The sequence below is a fragment of the Pelmatolapia mariae genome, linkage group LG16_19 (genome assembly GCF_036321145.2).
Source record: "Pelmatolapia mariae isolate MD_Pm_ZW linkage group LG16_19, Pm_UMD_F_2, whole genome shotgun sequence".
Classification (NCBI taxonomy): Eukaryota; Metazoa; Chordata; class Actinopteri; order Cichliformes; family Cichlidae; genus Pelmatolapia; species Pelmatolapia mariae.
The window spans coordinates 43,273,250-43,292,400 of NC_086241.1; the positions used below are offsets into that span (position 1 = coordinate 43,273,250).

Consider the following 19,151-nt stretch of genomic DNA (forward strand, 5'->3'; position numbering starts at 1 on the left):
CTAAGTTATTAATTTTCGTGGTTATTCAGTTGTTTGCCAACCGCCAATAACATTTTGAAGAAGAATAATTTTCGTGGTTGTACATCCTCTAATCTGTAACAGTCGTAGAATTTATGCTAACAGATTGCAAACTACCAACACTGCATATCATTTCAGATCCATAATATTTTTATTTTTTGTTTTTACAGTGGTTAGAGCAGGGGTGTCGAACTCCAGTCCTCGAGGGCCGGTGTCCTGAAACTTTTAAATGCGTCCCTGCTGCAACACACCTGATTTAAATTAGAAGGTCATTAGCAAGACTTGACTGTATGCTGAGGTGGCAAGCCCCTAACCCTAGGGTAAATTTAAGTGTTTGGAAAAATGAACTTCTAAGAGTACTTTTATTGCACCATGTTCAATTATTCACAAGCTGCTGTAACATGAATCAAATCGCTGAACTGCCACCTCAACATACAGTCAAGTTCTATAGAGTCTTGCTAAAAAAAAAGACTCCTATAAATTATTATTATCATTTTTGTTTCAACAGGTATACTGGAAACTGATCTGCAAGCATAGCTTTAGTCCTCATAATGTTGTATTTGTATGCTGTAGCTCAGGAGGTAGAGCAGGTCACCTACTGATCGGAAGGTTGGAGGTTCGATCCCAGGCTCCTCCAGTCTGCATGCCAAGTGTCCTTGGGCAAGATACTAACCCCAAGTTGCTCTCCGATGCATCCATTGGAGTATGAATGTGTGTGAGTGTAGTTAGAAAGCACTCAGAGGTAGTGCTTGTGAGAATGGGTGTGACTGGGTGAATGTGGCGTGTTGTATACAGCGCTTTGAGTACTCCGGGAGAGTAGAAAAGCGCTATATAAGAATCAGTCCATTTACCATGTTGAATGTGGTATTTAGGAAAAAATCTTTATTTTATGGAAACAGGCCCAATGGTCTGAAATTCAATAATCGAATTAAAGTCGCTCAACATCACAATCTGGAAAGTTTTTATTAAGGAATTTTTTTTTTTTATTCAAGCAAAAATTTAATAAAAAGAAAACATTTTTAACACATTTTTCTAAAACCTTTTACTATTTTACAGTATTTCACCAGAGATTAATCTGAAAAAAAAAAACTGTGATAAAAATGAATCAAGTTTCCTATTGCACCAAGAACAAAGGACATCTACTTTACAATCATTAATTATTTTTTTGCCTCTTGGGAATTTTTACAACATCATTTTGCTACAGTTCATAATAATGCTCACAGCATTCAGACAATTCAACATTAGTTTTCTTTTCAGGTTAATGACCTTAAGGACAGTTTTCTATGTAAAAGTGGATTAAAAAAACACACAATGAAACTATTTTTCATCAGAAATTATTTCATTACTTTTCATTGAAGAAATTCATGTAAAGTAAAAATGCAGTAAAACGCTTTGGAGCTTTGAGTGGTAGAAAAACTTGAACTTCCTAAGGAGGCCTAGTTTTCTACCCAATAATTTTTTTTTTTTTAATATATTTATTTATCAGTATTTTAGTTATTTTAATTAATTTCATTTATGATGTCTATGTAGTCCTTTATTTTTTGTCCAATGTCTGATATGTCCTTTGAAATTATTATACCATATATATTTATATGGGGTTTGTTTTAGCTTTTTGTTTTGTTTTTGTATCAACAGCTATATTCACCCTGGGAAAAAACACGCGTGAGGCCAAGCAGCCAGACCCAGCTAGGTCTGGATTCATGGATCCAGAAGTTTCTTCCCTTTCATGGATTATTCATTATAATATTTAGAATTTATTCAGTGTATTATGAGAACTACAAAGATGAGATAATGCTGCAGGTTTCCATTCAGGTTCAGTTGTGCTGCATTGTGGTCACCTGCAGGAAACTAGAGAAAAACATAAAGAGGTATTATCACCAGTATTTTCATCAACTGCCTTAATGTTTGACAGATTAGTACTTGATGTTAAGCCGTACAGAGTACTGCACATGTAGGCTAGATTTGTGAACAATACATCATTAAGAATCATTCAGACTGATTTGAAACCTGAACATTTGAAATAAACTCAGTAAAAAAAAACAACAACAACAACAACAAAAAAAAAAAAAACACTGGAACAGCTGGCTTACAGTTTGTGAGTGTCAGCAGAGAATACTGTGAGAATATTTACTGTCCTCTCAGTAATTCATCTTTTTTAAAATTCTGTGTTAAATCTGTCGTTAATACGGGATTGTCGAAGTGTATGCTTCTATTTATTTTAGTGTTGCTCTCCTTAAAAGTGTGGAGAGAGGCAGAAACATGTTGCTGTTTGCAGATCTTTAATAGTCTGATCTACACAGAAGCTGAAGAAGAGTTAGTGACCTGGCAGGCCCAATGACTCTCTAGTTGTAAACAATTATTAGAAGCAAACATGCTTCAGGTCAGTACAGTCAGTGAAGTAGAGCTAATGCTTGAACTTCGAACAGACTTCCAGCTTTGTCTGACATCATAGAATTCAGTGTCTAGTGGGACACTCCCATACGGCTTAAAATCTGTGAGTCTCCACCAGTTGCTCTTAGAACTGAAGAAGCTTCTCAGATGAGAGGTGAAACGTCTTGAAGGAAGCTTAAAGAAGTCCAGACGCCTTTCTTTCAAAGCTCCTTAGACTATGATGACTGATAGCCTTCTTGACAATTCAGTGTAAAAGTATGTCCTTCGAGCCGGATTTGAACCAGCGACCTAAGGATTTCAGCTGATGCCTCTACAGTCCTCCGCTCTACCAACTGAGCTATCGAAGGCACGTCGACGTTTCCGCTCACACAGGACAGGCTGATGGGTTCAGTCAGGGTGAAGTTATCCATGCGTGTAGTTTAGCTAATGAGCGCCGGCTTTCACCTGACTGCTCGTCTTTAGCTAATAATGTTTCCTTTTTCCTGCAGTTTTGTGAAGCACGTTTGAGGTTTGTGGTGATGACCACGTGACTGATTCAGGAAGTGGTTCTCAGGTTTGGCATGCGATTCAAATCCTTCTCATATGTTGTGGATTTATCGCGCTTTTCTTGGCAATATATTCGAGCATCTTTTTTGTGTGATGAAACCAGCAAGAAAGCGCAGATATTCCCCTCTCTGGGGAGATTTTGAACTGATCTCACCTGATAAGGTATTGCCTAGTAAGGTCATTTATTAGTAATTAAACTAAGTAATAAAGTATAAAGAACACAGCGGATCTCGTGATGTTATTTCTTTCTTCTAATTTCCGGTATATTCAAAGGCGAAGTGTATGTTGTGTTCAAAAGAACTTGGATTCAAAAATCCAGGTAAGCCGTTCAGGATGCAGTGATAAGACTGTATACAAACATAAAATTGCACAGTTCGTTTGTATTAGACACCATTAATTTATGTTTAAAATGTGACTTAATTAGGGACATCTGTAATTGAATATTGCCTTTTTCTTTCCTCATCAGGGGATAACAATGACGTGGCTTTTCCCCATTTTCTCTGAAAACTATGGTGGAGGACACACATATCCAAAGAGAAAGCCAAGGTCATTGTGTCCAAGGCATCTGCAGTTAGTTCATCAGATATGTGGACCCCTATCAACACTGATGCGTATCTAGCTGTGACATGCCATTTTATACACGCAAGCAGCTCTTTGCATTCTGTTTTCCCTGCAGCACATGCTGCTGAAATTTAGCAAAAATAAAAGCAGCACTTGTGTCCGAATGGGGTATTACACACACTTTTAATTGCCTTGTGACTGATGTGCGTGGTACAAATTGTGTGGCGCAAAGTTTAAATTGACACAAAAAGGGTTCCTGACCATATAACTGTGTTGTCTGACATCTGGGCAAACTGTAGGAAGACAGTGGGCTATTTCAAGAGCACTTTCCACTGGAAACATCATTTTACTTATTTTATTTTTATATTCTAAACGACACCATGTTGTTTAGGTTGCTGCTGCAATGACACTGGAAATAATCACTTTTTGTTCTAATTTTATAGAGGAGGCTGACACAAGTGCTGGAGCAAATGGACCAGCTAGCACTGAAGCTAATTCAAGAGGTGGATACATGCTAGAACAGCACATAGCATAATGCGCCGACGTGTTCATGACCTCAGGGAATGTGTAAAAGTAGCTTTGGCAGACTTACACACTGACATTGCCACACTCTCATCAGAACAGTATGAAATTATTGCAGGATGTCTAAGAGTGCCGTCCATATTTAATGATACCACAGGAGAAGAGAGGGTCATCATCAAAAGTCTTCAGAGGTTTTACAAGGTAAAGCAGGAGATGCAGGGAAGAGGCTCACTTCTGAATGTACTGCTGTTATAAGAAACAGCGTCCTTCCTCCTCATCATCATCACAACCCCATATATCAGAAGCCTTTCAGCCTGTGACTCAATGTATATGGATACATTCTAATTATCTTTTTGTATTTAGTCACTTGCAGCCTGTTTGCTTTGGTAGCAAACATCATTTGGACCCCACAGTACTGCAGATGAGGAACAGTACTGTGGAAAAGATGTTATTTTTGTTTACAAATTAATACAATGCTGTCCCTATTTTACATGTAACATGTCCTTAATAATAAAAGCACATTCACATCACAACTCTCTCCCTAGTTTGTTTCCACCATATTCATAAGTTCAGAATTCATGTATTGGCATCACAAACATTCATTTCATTAATTCAAAGCTCCCTCCTGGACTCATTCGTCCCTCAAATTTTTACAGGTGCACTTTCTCTCAGGTCAGTAGCGATAGTTTCATTAAACTCCCTCTACTTGCTGATTACAAGTCCTTATATTAAGGCTATGAATATTATTATACTGAGGCGATGATTGTTATTCGCTCACTGATAAATTAAAAAACTGGTGAAAAAGTATATTGAAATGCACAGAAGAAATCAACAGCAGGCTGGTTACAGTGTATCTACATGCTTCATTTAACACAGAATCATAAATCCCCCATCTGTTTGCCCGGTAACCAAATACCGGTCGATCCAGGTGGTGTCCTGTGATGCTCCTCAGATGGGTCAGTGCCAGATGTTCATAGGCCTGCATGACTACAAATGTCAGTGATGCAAGCCTGTAGTTATTTAATGCTATGATGGAGTGTTTTTTGGGGACTGGAATTTAGATGGACCTTTGAAAGCATGATGGCGTTTGACAGGGTTGAAAAATGTAGATAGAAGCCAGCAGGTCAACACAGATGTGGAGGGGTGAGGTCTGTGGCTCTGCTGCAGAGGAGGGGGGGTGACAGGGAGGCTGGCAGGGCAGCTGGGAACTATTTGCTAATCATGCTCTCCCTATTTCAGTAGGGACGCGACAGCTGGAACACTGTCATGAGCAAGAGCAGGAGTTTTTGTGGTGTAATCACACTGAAAAATAAATCATCACTTCCCTGCAAACACAGGCTGTGTGTGTGTGTGTGTGTGTGTGTGTTGTACTGGGTCTGTAACACCCTTTTGTTACAACATACTTTAAAATGAAATGGCAAAACTCTCTCTGGGCATAAAGTGTAGCTACATGTCAGGTCAATGCAGCCTGAAATGACTTAAATGGCGTGGAAGGTTGCGGTGTGGGGTTACAGGAGTTTGTGGTTATGTCGTAAGTGAGGACATACGTTTCCTGTAGAAGTCTAAATCAAGTCTAACAGAGGCGTATTCTGACCTGAGGTGGGGTAGTGTGTGGATAAGGGCAGGAATGTGTCCCTTTTAAAAGTGCATTAGAACATGTTCTAAAGTTCTTGGCTGGAGGGGGATGGTTTCCTGTAGTCCTGCAGGCTTTTCCACACTGATGCAGGGTCATTACTCAAGAAACCTGCTGTCAGCTTTCAACACAGTGTCTTTTGGCAACTTAAATCTCCTTTCAATTCCCCAGTTTGTTGTCATCTTGGTGCTTATTTTTTCCAAATGAAATTATCATGTCTTTTTTTCTGTTTCTCTGAGAATTTGGGGGAATGGAGATGAGGAGTAGTCAGTGAAGAGCAGCAATGAAATAGTTTTCTTACCAGTGTTTCATATCTTTAGGCAGCTAGATGGAGTTTAATTCACATGTTGTATGAAACATCACACAGAAAATCTAAAAAAAAATTAATTCAGGGTTGTTGTTTTTAAGTTTGTTTGCCTAACGATTTTGAATTTGCTATTTTTATTAAATAGAGAAAATCTGATTAAAAACATATTTTAAGAAAAATTGGATGAAATTATGATTCTCTACATTTCAAATGGTTATATTTTTCTCTCTTAACACTTTTTATAATTTCTTAAAATTTTTACTTGAATTATTTGAGTGAAGTAAATTAATTATTTTATTATTTCACTTAGGTTTACAGCAACTTCTTTTCTATTGGCATACATGGTCTTCCACACTTATCATCATGCCTGTTTCACAGGAAATACCTGCTTACTACTAAAAAATCTAAGACATGGGCAGAGATTTTATCATATAGTTGTCTTTATTTATAGCTGATAAACCCCTGTCTATCACTTTTACTCAACTGTTAAATAACTGTATCCTTAACTCACTGTAACTGTCAGTAATAACGCCGAATCAGGCATTTTTATGGTTTGCTTTGCACGGTTTCAAAGAGAAAATATTGATGGAAAAACACAAAAAGCTCAAACCAGTCTACCTATAATCATCCATGTCACCTCTCCACTGTCCACTGAGACAAAACCCAACAAAATACAAAAATAAAAAGAAGACTTAGTGAAGGAATTAGTCAAGCTGCATAATCAGATCAGCTAAATGTTGTTAAAAATGAATTTAGTGTGAAAATGTGTGCTGTCCATGTTCTTAAGACAGGAGATTTCGATCACACCCAGAGAGATCAAGAGAGAAAGAAAACTAACCATTGTAGCCCTGGTAGTCCAAACATTCATGAAGTATTTCCACATACACGTTTTTTCTTTTTACACAACATAAACACATCAGCGAGACAAACTGGAAAAATAAGAACATATTCATCAGCTTTTCCACTCTGCAGCCCAACATTCCCCACTACTCCTGAAAGAGTCCTAAATTTGGTGTCCTTCGTGTCTAAATGCTGTTTCAGAATTGCTCACAGTCAGTTCAGTAGTTGTTCATCTTTGTTCAAAGGCAGATTCTGGTATCCGTCTACGGTTGTGTACGTTTCGAGAAAACCTGTTGCAGCAAGTATGTCAAGATCATCCACGCAATCACAAAGTAGAAGAGGAACACCGGGTACACCACCAGTGCCTTGCGGTTGGGAGGCTGGCTGTCGGCGAGGAAGGCTGTGGACGCGAAAGTCGACCAGCCGAAGGACGCCACTACCACCGCCAGCTGCACTGCGAATGTGATCACCCCCTCGGAGCTGAAGAGCAGGACAATCCTACACACAACCATGGCCACTGTAAGAGGCATGATGCAATATCCCAACACGCACAGGCTCTGGAAGATAGAGATGGTGCCACCCAGCAGCTTGGTGTTGAGGGTGATGATCATGGAGCCAAACCACACGATGACAAAGACCTGGGAAGAACAATATATTTTTGTTAGCAGGGAGTCAGCAGAGGCATTTACTTAAAATACAGAAAAACTGCACATTTAATCCCTGAGGTATCTCAATATAAAGATAAAGTAGTGCAATTTGAACAGTGCGTCTCAGCTGTTCTACATAGTAAAGAAATGGTGCTGAGGGTAAATGAACGCAACAACTCTTTGGGCCTAAATTGTAAGAAATAAACGTTTAAAATTACAGAAATAAATTCTGGAGCTCAATGCCCAGACTTTCCTGTAATTATAAAGTAGAATTCTTTTGCTAATTCAAGGAGAACATAAGTCTAAAACTTATGCTCTCCTTCACATTTTCCAAAGACGTCCAGTGGGCTGGATTGGAGTCTTTGCTGGGCCAATTTTGGACCCCGAGCCTTATGTTTGACTCCCCTGCTCTAAGCTATTGCACTTTTGACACAATCTTACACATAATAGGAAAAACACCGCCACTTTTCGCCTTTTATATGCGTTCTCTCTTCATTTTAGTCCCTGACACAGGGACACTGTGATTCACCTCCTCTCAGACTCTCTCGCTTGTGTGCAGAGGGCTCGATCTGTAATTCTGTCATGAATAATGTAAGATTTACATTTAGCTAATAATACTTTTAAGAATTTTCATACAACACTGTGTATGTTACTGTTCGACATTAGTAGTAATGAGCAGAATTCACTAATAACTTTATAAATGTGGCTGAAACGGCTCATTAATTCATGGAGGGATACGCAGCAAAGTTTGAACTGTTGGATCCAGAGATGATGAACCCTCTAACCTCAGCGAACTGCGGTCCTCCCTGGTCCTCGTGGTCGGCCGCACCGCCCTGCAGCAGCAGAGCCAGCGTCACGCAAAGCAGCAGCGGGCCCCACAGGTCCCAGTCCCGCAGCAGAGCCGAGTTCCGCTTCGGGTAGAGGACGTGGATGAACTTGTTCCCCACCGCCCGCAGGTCCCTCATGATGGTGTCCTTAACCGGTTCGTCCAGAGTGGAGAATTCATCATCTCTTCTGGAGGGGCCGACGGGCACCGAGATGTCCCCTTCCACCGGAATGTCCTCCGAGATGGAAACGTCTGACAGCCCGGCGAACGATCTGCTGGCCTCCTCCGATGCCGCCATCTTACCTCGCTGAGAAGCTTTGTGAAAACGTCGTCAGAGCTTCTGGGAGATTAGTCAGAAAACTTCATTTAACTTCTTTAAAAGAAAAAAACAGACAGAGCAGCAGTTACTGGTGAGTTTAAATCCTGTTCTGTGACTTAGTCTGACGGCGTATGCTCCACGTCAGCTGAGGATTGTTTACTTCCGGCAGACGCTGGATATCCGTGTGGTACGTTCAGGTTCACCTGCGTCAGTTCCACCACCTGTCGTTAAACAAAAAACTGTGTTCTGAAAGAATTCGAGAGTGAGGAAATTACATTTATACGAAAATAGATATATTTACTTCCCATTCATCCTAAAGTAAAAGAAGTAAAGTCCAAAGTCATAAATGAGATGTACTGAATAAATGAATTCCTAAAATGAAAATGTAATCTAGATGGGAACACGTGTATAATCTGTGAAAATGATATTGAAAGTCAGGATCACTTGATTTTTCCATTGTGAGTCGGGGCAAGCTGGAATGACACGTGTAGCTGGCTACAGTCCAGAGGGATTCGGTTACCACATTTAGCAGTCACTGTAATTAAATTTATGGATATGTATTGCAAATCTAAATTTGGAGTCTGTTATCAGTACTGTGTTGTTATTAGGGAGATATTTTATTCATAAATGTGGATATTTTAAAGCTAAACCATGTAACAAATGACTGAACAAATATAAACTCCCGATTAAGAGTCAAAAACTTGCAAATAACACGGTTTGCTGTATTCAGTAATAGTTTCTCTATTCAATAACTTAAATTAAATTTTAAGATGACCCCACCTTTTCCAGATACAGTGTAGGATTTGTCATTTTTTCACATTTTGTGTCTATTTTTCACGTTTCACTTTTTGTTATTCTTTTTTCTTTCCTTTTTAATGCTATACTTTGTGTATATTAGTTTCTTGAATAACCATTGTTGGTGCCTTTTTGTCTGTAGCGAGGTTCATAAATAAAGTTCTTTAAAAAAAATGTGACCTCCATTTTTCAAGACGGTCAGTGGAGGTGTCGTCAGCCGTCGAGGACTGGTGACGTACTAAGTGGTCGACGGTTGTTGAATCTTGTGTTTATATTTCGGTCTCGCTAACCAAGAGACATTTTCTCGCTGCAGAAGCTTCAAAATAAACGTAAATAAAAATAAAAGTCTATTATGTCCACGACGTAAGCTCTGTGGCGTTGTGTTTTCACGTTGACTCGTGTGTGGAGGCATCAGGACGATGGATTTCTGCGGGAAACAGGTGAAAGCAGACTGCGAGCAGCTCCTGAAACGCTTCCAGCGAACACAGTCCGTCCGCTTCGAGATTTTCGCCAGAATATGGAGAGAGATGAAGTTCTCACAGATTTTCTAGTAGGTTTTCTGCTCAAAACGTCCCTTTGTTTTCCACCACAGGGTTTGAGTCTTCTTACCCAAATTCTTTTGAGGTTTTTGTGTGTCAGAATGAGGAATCTTTTCTTTAACTTCATGTCACCCTTATCATCTTTATTATTAAAAGGCAAACATTTCACACAACAGTGTCCAATTTATAGACACACTTAATTTCCAGGAAAGCAAAGTACACAATAATTAAGGTGAAAGGGCCATTAACAAATAATCTCAATGGTGAAAACATGGATAAACACACAGGAAACAACAGAATAAATTACATTTAAAAAATTAAACTGGAGATCATGTATCACACCAGCAGCAGCGCCACTGAGCTCTTAGACCCCTTACTGGTGAAATCCTTTCTCAGTGTTGTATGTTTCTCTCGCTGCAGTGGCACTGTGAATCACGAGAAGCGAAAATTCAGTCGTCTGATACTGGACGTGGCCTCTGTTTTCTTCCTGCCACCCTTCAGCTTCCAGATCCGAGTAGGAGGACTTTACCTCCTGTACAGCTTGTATCAGTGCCAGAATGCGTCACCCTCTGAGCAGGTCAGGACCGACAGCACATGTACTTTCTCTTTAAAGTGATCAGCAAACATGAAATAAAGCTCTTGCTGTGTCTCTGGCTGCAGATCCGTCTGGCACTGAAGGACTGGGCGGACGTGAAGACGTTTGAGAAAGACGCTACAGAGGCTCAGCACTTCGACGTGGTCTACATCCTCCAGCAGCTCATGTTCTGTAAAGCTTTCCACTTCACCGCCACACCCTCTCTGGTTAGTTTCCTGTCTAAATATTTTAAATATATTTTAAGGTGGATCTATTTTATTTTATTTTCAGCTTCCATGATATTGTGCCCACAGCAACCTCAGAATTCTGCTCTCGGCTGACAGGAATTGTAGTCCATCCAAGGTTAGAAACATTACATCACTAGTTAGAGTGATATATCTTCTTTTCTTCCCCCAGCTCACCTACAATAAGAAGAGGAAGGTGGAAAGGTCGCCAATGCATGAGGAGTTCATGGAGCGAGTGTCCCGTCCACAGGAGCTGGTTAACATCGAGCTGCTGGAAGTAAGTCGACCCTTCCTTCCCCCTACTACCCAAACCCCACCAAATGTAGCCACATAGCAGTCAAGCTACATCACATTTCAGGCTGCATTTCTCTGCAGAACCATCCTATTCTCTCTGTGACGTTAAAAATACTCAACACAAAGTGATTTTAGCTGCATAGGAGGGCAGGAAAGTGAACACGGGAATGACATGGAGCATCCTTTCAGATTTCAAAATAAAAATACTGCAAGCAGACTAAACGCCTCACTTCTAAAGGCTTGTTTATTGGTGTGTGAAAAGGGGGTTGGACATCAACGACACAACATCGCAAACAGGTATCCCTGTTGTCTTGCAGGAAATGGACAACATTCACCAGCACTATGAAAATCTGAAGGCATCCACCCTCTCTCTGACATCAGCACAGCAAGATCCGTCCGTCAGCCTGATCCGTAAAAACCTCGTTCCTCAGCTTCGCAACACTGTGGTTGACTTCTACAATTGGCAGAAAAGGAAGGTCTGAAAACAGAGAACATATCTCCTGTTGTTACAGTTTATTTTACCATGTTATAGCTTCACTTTTTGTGTTTTTTTTTGTTCCACCTCTGATGTGATGCTGTGTCATGTTTTGTCCTGACAGGACAGTGTGGATGAAGAAGAGGACAGCAGTGAGGGAACATCATCCCAGCAGGAGGTGAGATAGCCATTTCAGTGTCTTACCTCATGTCTCTTGCAGGTTTAGGTGATGAATCACAGGAAGTCAGAAAGCTGTTGGAGTTTTCCAAAGATGCTGTAACTTTGTCCAGAGACGCCTCTGTTGACCCGCTGTCTTTGTGTGTGTGTGTGTGTCCTCAGTGCTCCAAAAGGGCAGGGCTCCTTGCTTCCATCAAATCGAAGGCGTACGGACAAGCAGCAGAGGTTTGTGTCAGTGGATACAGTCTTTACTGATTTTTATATTTATTGTGACAGTTTATTATTTTATATATGTTTTTTTCCCTCAGGCCTCCAAGTCAAGGCGTCACCGCCAGGTGGAAGTGGATTTCACCAGTAACGAGGCCAGGTCCGCCCTCACGTTAGGTCGCTCCAGAATAACCAAGCCGTCGCTCAAAGCCAGAACCAGTGAGAATCTCCATATTTCAGGTAATCTTCCTGTAACCACTAAAGATAAACATTTCACACCCGTTCCTGCTTTATGTGCGATCCCAGGACCTGACCTTGACAAACAGGTTTGCATTAGATTTTCTAAATAAAACCCATCAGTAAGTTGTAGGAAATTATCAGCATGCTTTAAGATGGCATATTTTAATAAATAAATAAAAACCTATTATTGCTATCCCCCTTCTGTTCTTGTGGATGTAATTAAGTCCTCCGAGGCACCGGTAAAATTAAACAGTGACACTAAAGTGCTAAAAAACACGCAGAAACAGCCTGGATTTAATCTATAAAGCGCCTCAGTTAGACTAATCACTGCACATGTACACTATGCTTTATAATTTCAATCTGCTGATTATTAAAATGTTTCCATCAGTGACAGAGAAATTCCAGAATTTTATTACATGGAAACTCTTTATGAATGAATCCTTTGTACTTCTCAGGTGACTTGTGGACGGAAGCAATGACGACCACTAAGATCAGTCGGCTTGCACAGCTCGAGTCTGCTCGTGATGGTAAGCGTGATTAGGCTCTTTTATATTTCATGTGTTTGCTCACTGGCCTCTGCTGTGTTTTCATTGGTTGGCTTGTGCTCTTTATGTTCTTTTTCTTGCAGATAAACCGAAACAGTACAAAAAGTTCAAGTGGTCCTGAAGAAACTGCACAACACTGGAGCTGCTGTTCAGAGCATTCACTGAAGTCTGATATGTGCTTTGCTATTGTAATAAATCATGTTGGCATCTTTACCTTTTTTATTCATGTTTTTAAATTATTTTTTAATCAGTTCATTGGTGGTTAAATTACAGTTACAGTAAATTAATAGAAACATTGTTCATAGCAAAGCTTATCGCTATGTAGCTTTCTCTCTGAAGGATACACCATCTGCTGAAGCATTTTCATTCATGTGTTTATATATTTCAATATTTGATAAAATGTGATAGTTTTATATAAAAACTTTTTTTTTTTTACAGTTACAGTTGTCTGTCTCTTTCTTGTGTAACATTCCATGTGTTTGAAAATGTGGACATCTGGTTTTCAGTAGCCTGTCTTGCTATTTTGTTTCTTGTAATTCATTATCTTCTTTTTGCTTGATTTGTTTTTTCCTCGCAGTGCTTATAATTTTTGGGCAAATGCCAAGATGTTAGTCCTTGAATTCTTTAAAACTGATAAAAACAGCTGGAGGGAGGTTTGTAAATTCAATTTTAGCCTAAGCTAGTTGTTGCTATGTTAATAACTGGTTTACGTTTAGCAGCTTTAGAACTGTAAATTTACTATTTAGCACTTTGTTTTCTTTCTTTTTTTTTGTTGACATTTTTAGTAATTAATAAATTATTTATTAATTAGTCCATTACTTAATCTATGACAGATTTTTTTAAAATGACTTTTATATGCTTGAACTATACATTTTGACAAAATGAGAGCCCAGACCTCAGCATTAGGCAGCAAACATCCAAGAAAGCTGTGGTGGAAAGTCTGCAAGGAGGTCAGCTGTGGTCAAGCTTTTTAATTACTGCATGCAGGAGAGCAAAACAGACATCGACCATCACAGTTACACAGTCAGGAGAGCTCTGCCCTTGAGACGTCGCAGCTCCCTTTTCACACACAACTCTCTGTATCGTTTCAGTTACAATAGTTTCTTGTCCACCTGCGCTGTTGCTGGGCAGAGAGCGTTCACACTATGCTCCAGGAAGCACCCGGCACTTATAACATAGTTAAGCATAGCTAAGCAGGTCATATTGACACATGCATCCTTCACCTAAGAAATAAAAGGCTATGCAAAGTTCTACAGTGAATTTGTAACCACTTAATCTAAATGTGAGAATAAACTAGAATTTTGCCTTCACACGTTTTTAAAATGTCTCTGAAGAAGCCTGGAGAACTGTTCCTGAAGACTATTTAAGGAAATTCCAAGAAAGCTTGCCTAAGGAAGTTCAGGCTGTGTTGAAGATTAAAAATTGTAATATTAAATATTGACTTTCAACCTTATTAGAACTGTACAAACTCTGCATTTTGGTGTGTTTGTGCAAGACTTTTACATAGTACTGACTGTATGTGTGAAACAATATTGTTAACTCATTATAACTTACACCTATTTGGCCAAAAAAAAGAAAAAGAAAAAAATAACCGGGACATTTTTAATTTGCAGATCACAAAATATTGAGTTGTAAACCCCCCCCCCAAAAAAAAAAAACCGATAGACTATTTAAATTGTTCAAATGTCCCACAGTCAGTGAACGCCTCACCGCTCACCGCTGTGTGACTGCAGATCTGCGGGTCTGGAGGATGAGGAGCGGCGGGGATGCTTGCTGCCCCCTCTCCTCCGATGATACATCCGATTCTGCTCGTAGTCTGAAGGGAAACAGCCTCAGCCATGGCCTCTGACAGTAAGTATACCCACCTCCTCACCGTGTGACTGCATCTAATGTTTTTAGTTTGCTTTTTTTCTCCCTGTCTGCTGTTTTCAGGCTCCCCTCCTGGTTTATTTTGACTGACTGGGAGCGCCAGTACATGAAGGCCAATTTATCAATTCCTTTGATTTGCTACAGATATTTTTCATATGGAGCGAGACTGTTGCTCTTAAAGAACCTTTTCCAGTCATCATTTAAGCGAATTTAATTAATTATGTCAATCTTTCTGCTGGGGCTTACAGCAAATTTGTGATACTCCGGAGAGTTAATAGTTGCCTCATCATGGCCACTTCAAGGACGCCTGTTTTGCTCGCACAGTTGGGTATAATAGCTAATTGCACATGAAGAGCATATAATATGAGAGATATTGCAATATATATCTGTAAGGACCTTGATAAAATGTAGCGGGATGTGCTGGATGTTACACGGGGTTTCCCTTTCTTCTGCCAGTGGGTTTCCCAAAAGCAGAGCCTCCCTTTAGGCTGCTCTGTCAGTCAGGCGGCGCAGGTGGTGGGGACAATGATGGTTTGTCAGGTAGCGAGAGAAGTGGTTCAGAAACAGACACGGAGACGTCGTTTTGTTTCATAAATTAAAGCCAGAAACACGTGTCATATTTTACTATATTTCATTTTAATGTAAACTGTTGCATAAAAATAGTTTGCAAGTTCAAGTTGAACTGTCGAGTTACCCTGTGTCTTTCAAGCAGAGTATTAGAACTACAGAACTACAACATGGCATATTCATTCATTCATTTATTTATTCGTTCAAACAGAGAGTAACTCAACAGCTGTACATATGATATCTATGAGAGGCGTGATCTTCAACGACTTTAAAACTGTAGCCCTTTGTATGTAGAAATATTTTGCTGTCACTATTGTTAATAATAAAAATTGATTTTGAGGAAATAGATGTTGGTGAAATGCAACAAAATGCAAGCCATGTTAGGGTAAAAAAGCATAAAGGCTTATGTGCAGGTCGGTTAAGTCGGTATCATGACACTTCAGATGCAGCTCCAAAAAGCTGATTCTGTTCATCTGGGTGTAACGTTTTCACTGCGAGTTGGAGGTTGAAATATCCTGCAGCAGTAACGCCAAATGGCCATGTTAGGTGACAGGCAAAGTGTTCTTATTTTTGTTGTAGAATTTAGTTTACTGATAACATTTTATTTAATATATTTTAGTGTGCAGTCGATTTACTTAGACAAAACAAAAAAATCATGGGAACTGATGCATGCAGGAAGACATTGCAAAGCATAAGTGTGCTTCCTCATGCTCAGGCCACATTTGCAATAGGTATTGTTAGCTCTGGTATATTTCATATTTGTCAGGAGGCTTGACTACTAAAAAGATCCTTCTGTCAAGATTTAGAGGACGCTTACTTTGACAGAAGGAGACCAGACAGTTGCTTAAATACATGCAAGTGTGGGCTGTGTGAAAGACCACAGGCAGGTTGTCATTTTAAGATTTAGTGTCTTTTCTTTTTTAGCCTGGTGATGCTGGTGTGAGTAGCCGTTGTATTAAAACCCATCCCAGGTGAGAGACCGACCAATAAATAGGCTTATTTCTGCTTAAATTGGAAGTTGTCCTACATGAGCTGCCAAAAAAACTTTCACATACAGTTTACTGTGTCAGCTGTGACTTTGAGAATGAAAAACATGTTACTGAAACTGAGAAACTCATCTGTAAGTCAAGAATTATTGGGAATCATAAAAAATCAATAGATGTGTGGAACAGCAGCCAGAGACTTTTTGATATGGCTTATACTGGATGTTTACATCTTAACCTGTCAGTGATGCTAAGACAAGATTCAGAACAGCATCAAAGCAATGCTCAGCATGCTCCGCAAAACAGTAGGAAGCAGTTAGCCATGCACGAGAGGCTGTTTCTGGTTATTGTGGCCTAGTTACAGACTGCTTCAATGTCTTATTCATGGCTCTCTCCTCCCCGCTGTGGAGGAGGGCTCTCAGTACTATCTAATGTTGCTGCTGCTGTGTCCGTGTGTGTGTGTGTGATTAACAGTATTAGGACATTTAAACTGCCTTGAAACCCATTTTTTCCCTCTTTTTTTTTTAAGAATAAAGGCCTAATGGTGGAGTTATAGTGCCCTACTAGAAAGCAGGCCCACATAGCCTCGCTGTTGCTTTGCCTTACAGGCTTATTGAAGTCACTAAAAAATTTTCGCAAGAGTAGATATTAGTAGAAAGTAAACTGAAGCTACAGCAGGTATCGGCCACAGTCAAAAGTGTCCACAAGGGGGCACAAGAGTTCTTTTTTGGCTGTCCGGCAAACAGAGAAAATTTGGGTCCACTATTCTCTCTGGTTTAATTTTGTTTGGGGGGCTTTACCACCCTCTAATGGAAATATCTGACTTATGATGAGCTCAGTGTTCCTCTGTGTTCAGTAGTCAGTCTTTAGCTGTCTCTGCTGCTGAGCAGGTAGTGTGTGTGTGGATGATTTATTGGCGTTTGTTTGCTTGCTGCAGCTCGAATGGCTAAAACCTACGACTGATGCCCACATTAACAATGAATAATGGATGAATCCTGAACTATTTTTAATTGCTGACATGCGTCCTGCTGCATCTGAGGGCTAGCAGCACCTGTCCAGTTTAACACTGAGCTCAAAGCCTGGTTAACCTGTGCGTCATGCTGTTTAGCGTTAGCGCGAGTATCAGTAAGGTAGATTAATGTGCTCCATGTAGCAAAAAGGAAAAAGCTTTGTTTTTATATGTCTTATAGTACTTGTGTCTGATACCATAGCGTACTCCTTTGGCCACTTCAAAAAACATTTTTTAATAAGATAAAATGACATCTACACTGCATCATGGACCTCTCTTGCATTATCAGTTAATCCATTTTAAATGTGCCAAGTCGTCAAAAGCATCATTAATAATATATGAATTATGTTGCCTAATTTAATGACATTGTTTTGATTATACTGTTTACTTACAAAGCATAAGATGTTGCCAAGGCAGAAACTAATGGAAGTCCTAATGATTAATAAACAAAATCCAAACACTAAATATTCCACATCAACTGTTGTTTGTGCTGCCCCAGGTGGCCAAAACTTGTTATTGCAAGGTCAGTCACAATGCGTATGTTGGGGGGGGGGGCAGGCATATTAAATGCTGTTATTGAACTTAAAAGTTGTGTTAAACAACTAAGCTTTTCATCTTCACTCACCTTCCTGATTCTAAGTATAAAAACAAATATTACAAATGAGTGGTTGTGAGCTCTGTAGTCCAGTTGTGTATTCGCTTTCTCTGCCTTCCTCCTCGTTGTTGTGCCTTGGTGGTATTCAGGAAGACACATCTGCCTCGCCCACTGGGAGACAGGAAGGCTGTGCTGATTGATGGCTCACACTGGGCACAAAGCAGCTCAGACTGAGGGATCTGGCTGCATTTACAGGAGCAGGAGGACCGAGGGATGAAGGAGGGAGTGAAGCAGTCAAGTTCTTCACTGGTCAAATTGTAGAGAAGATTAAAATTAAGAGAGTAGAAGGAAGTGAGGAAGAGGAGAAACAGCATGGCCACTGAAACTCCGCCGCCAGCAAAAGAAAGTAGGTTAAAAGTTGGAGAGCTTTAATTTCTCAACATTTTCCTTTGATGTATTCTGTTCATTAGGGATTTATACTCGGTATTACGGTTGATAAATGTTACAAAGACTCCAGAGCTTGTTTTACCCTGAGACATTACCTGTTCTGCCTCTAAACTGCATGGTCAAATTATATCCCCTATATTTTCTAACTAAGTTAGAAATAATCTTAGATAGGAACACAAATGAAGGAGTCCAGAGATTCTCAAGCTGAAACGTACAAATCAGCTATGAATTATGTTAAATCAGGACAGTAGAAACAAAACACAAAAAGTTGAAGTCAGCACAGTGAAACAGAACAAATGAATCCAGGTTGTTTTTTAGCTGGTGTGAGGTGGACGGGGAGAGACAAGCTTCTTTGGCTTATCCTCACCCCTTCTCCTCATGCTTTACTCACGTCTCTTTCTCAGACCTTACCTTCTCCCAGCATGTGAGACTCACCACAACCGGTCGCAGCAGATGGCCCCGCCCCTCCCTGAGCCTGGTTCTGCCGGAGGTTTCTTCCTGTTAAAAGGGAGTTTTTCCTTCCCACTGTCACCAAAGTGCTTGCTCATAGGGGGTCATATGATTGTTGGGTTTTTCTCTGTATGTATTATTGTAGGGTCTATCTTACAATATAAAGCGCCTTGAGGTGATTGTTGTTGTGATTTGGTGCTGTATAAATAAAATTGAATTGATTTAATTGAAAGGATGTAATGGCTAAACATGCCAAATAAGCAGTTCTTGGTTCTGTAGTGTCTGCTACCAGCGATGTACTTCTGTGTAAGAGCTCCTCCAGAACGCTCCTGGCTTCCTCAAGGTGCGTTTTACGGGTTTGAATATCTTCAGTGAGCACAGAGTGGGAATTATTTCAGGTTCACAGGAGGAGAGCAGGTCAGGAAGCACAAGTTAGCATGAAAAACACTCGGCAGATGCCTTAATTACGTGCTGAACCACTGCTGTTGCTCTGGGCCCTCTGCTGGGACAGTGGCCACTTTCTGCCTCTT

General features: G+C 40.1%; 3 protein-coding genes and 1 non-coding gene across 6 annotated transcripts in view; 2 read left to right on the forward strand and 2 right to left on the reverse strand.

Annotated features, from left to right (window-relative positions):
- Nucleotides 1-2,669: 2,669 nt before the first annotated feature.
- trnay-gua (transfer RNA tyrosine (anticodon GUA)) lies at nt 2,670-2,756 on the reverse strand. The gene is given in 2 exon segments: nt 2,670-2,705; nt 2,720-2,756. It is a non-coding gene; the product is annotated as a tRNA-Tyr (tRNA).
- Nucleotides 2,757-3,385: 629 nt separating this feature from the next.
- On the reverse strand, nt 3,386-8,861 carry yipf6 (Yip1 domain family, member 6). The gene is made up of 2 exons (XM_063499465.1): nt 8,251-8,861; nt 3,386-7,456 (listed from the first exon to the last, which is right to left on the reverse strand). The coding sequence occupies exons 1-2, from the start codon at nt 8,587-8,589 to the stop codon at nt 7,082-7,084; spliced, it is 714 nt and encodes a 237-aa protein (XP_063355535.1). The 5' UTR covers nt 8,590-8,861; the 3' UTR covers nt 3,386-7,081.
- Nucleotides 8,862-9,573: 712 nt separating this feature from the next.
- Nucleotides 9,574-13,412, forward strand: snapc1b (small nuclear RNA activating complex, polypeptide 1b). The gene is made up of 10 exons (XM_063498676.1): nt 9,574-9,955; nt 10,365-10,521; nt 10,605-10,745; nt 10,936-11,040; nt 11,375-11,533; nt 11,657-11,710; nt 11,872-11,934; nt 12,018-12,156; nt 12,612-12,683; nt 12,785-13,412. The coding sequence occupies exons 1-10, from the start codon at nt 9,825-9,827 to the stop codon at nt 12,820-12,822; spliced, it is 1,059 nt and encodes a 352-aa protein (XP_063354746.1). The 5' UTR covers nt 9,574-9,824; the 3' UTR covers nt 12,823-13,412.
- Nucleotides 13,413-14,445: 1,033 nt separating this feature from the next.
- Nucleotides 14,446-19,151, forward strand: part of syt16 (synaptotagmin XVI) — a 38,844-nt gene continuing 34,138 nt past the window's right edge. Inside the window, exon 1 of one of the 3 annotated variants that reach the window (XM_063498190.1) lies at nt 14,446-14,552. In XM_063498190.1, coding sequence (XP_063354260.1) covers nt 14,540-14,552 — 13 coding nt within the window. In that variant the 5' untranslated portion in view covers nt 14,446-14,539. Of the gene's footprint in view, nt 14,553-18,044; nt 18,131-19,151 lie in introns of those variants that run through there. The other 2 variants (XM_063498192.1, XM_063498191.1) reach the window with 2 other exon arrangements.

Excerpts from the sequence above, each read along its gene's own strand:
- yipf6 (XM_063499465.1), bottom strand. The coding sequence starts at position 8,589 with ATGGCGGCATCGGAGGAGGCCAGCAGATCGTTCGCCGGGCTGTCAGAC. Across the intron at positions 7,457-8,250 it reads GAGGACCGCAGTTCGCTGAG|GTCTTTGTCATCGTGTGGTT; the intron begins GTTAGAGGGTTC and ends TGTTCTTCCCAG.
- snapc1b (XM_063498676.1), top strand. The coding sequence starts at position 9,825 with ATGGATTTCTGCGGGAAACAGGTGAAAGCAGACTGCGAGCAGCTCCTG. Across the intron at positions 9,956-10,364 it reads AAGTTCTCACAGATTTTCTA|TGGCACTGTGAATCACGAGA; the intron begins GTAGGTTTTCTG and ends CTCTCGCTGCAG. Across the intron at positions 10,746-10,935 it reads TCACCGCCACACCCTCTCTG|CTCACCTACAATAAGAAGAG; the intron begins GTTAGTTTCCTG and ends TTCTTCCCCCAG.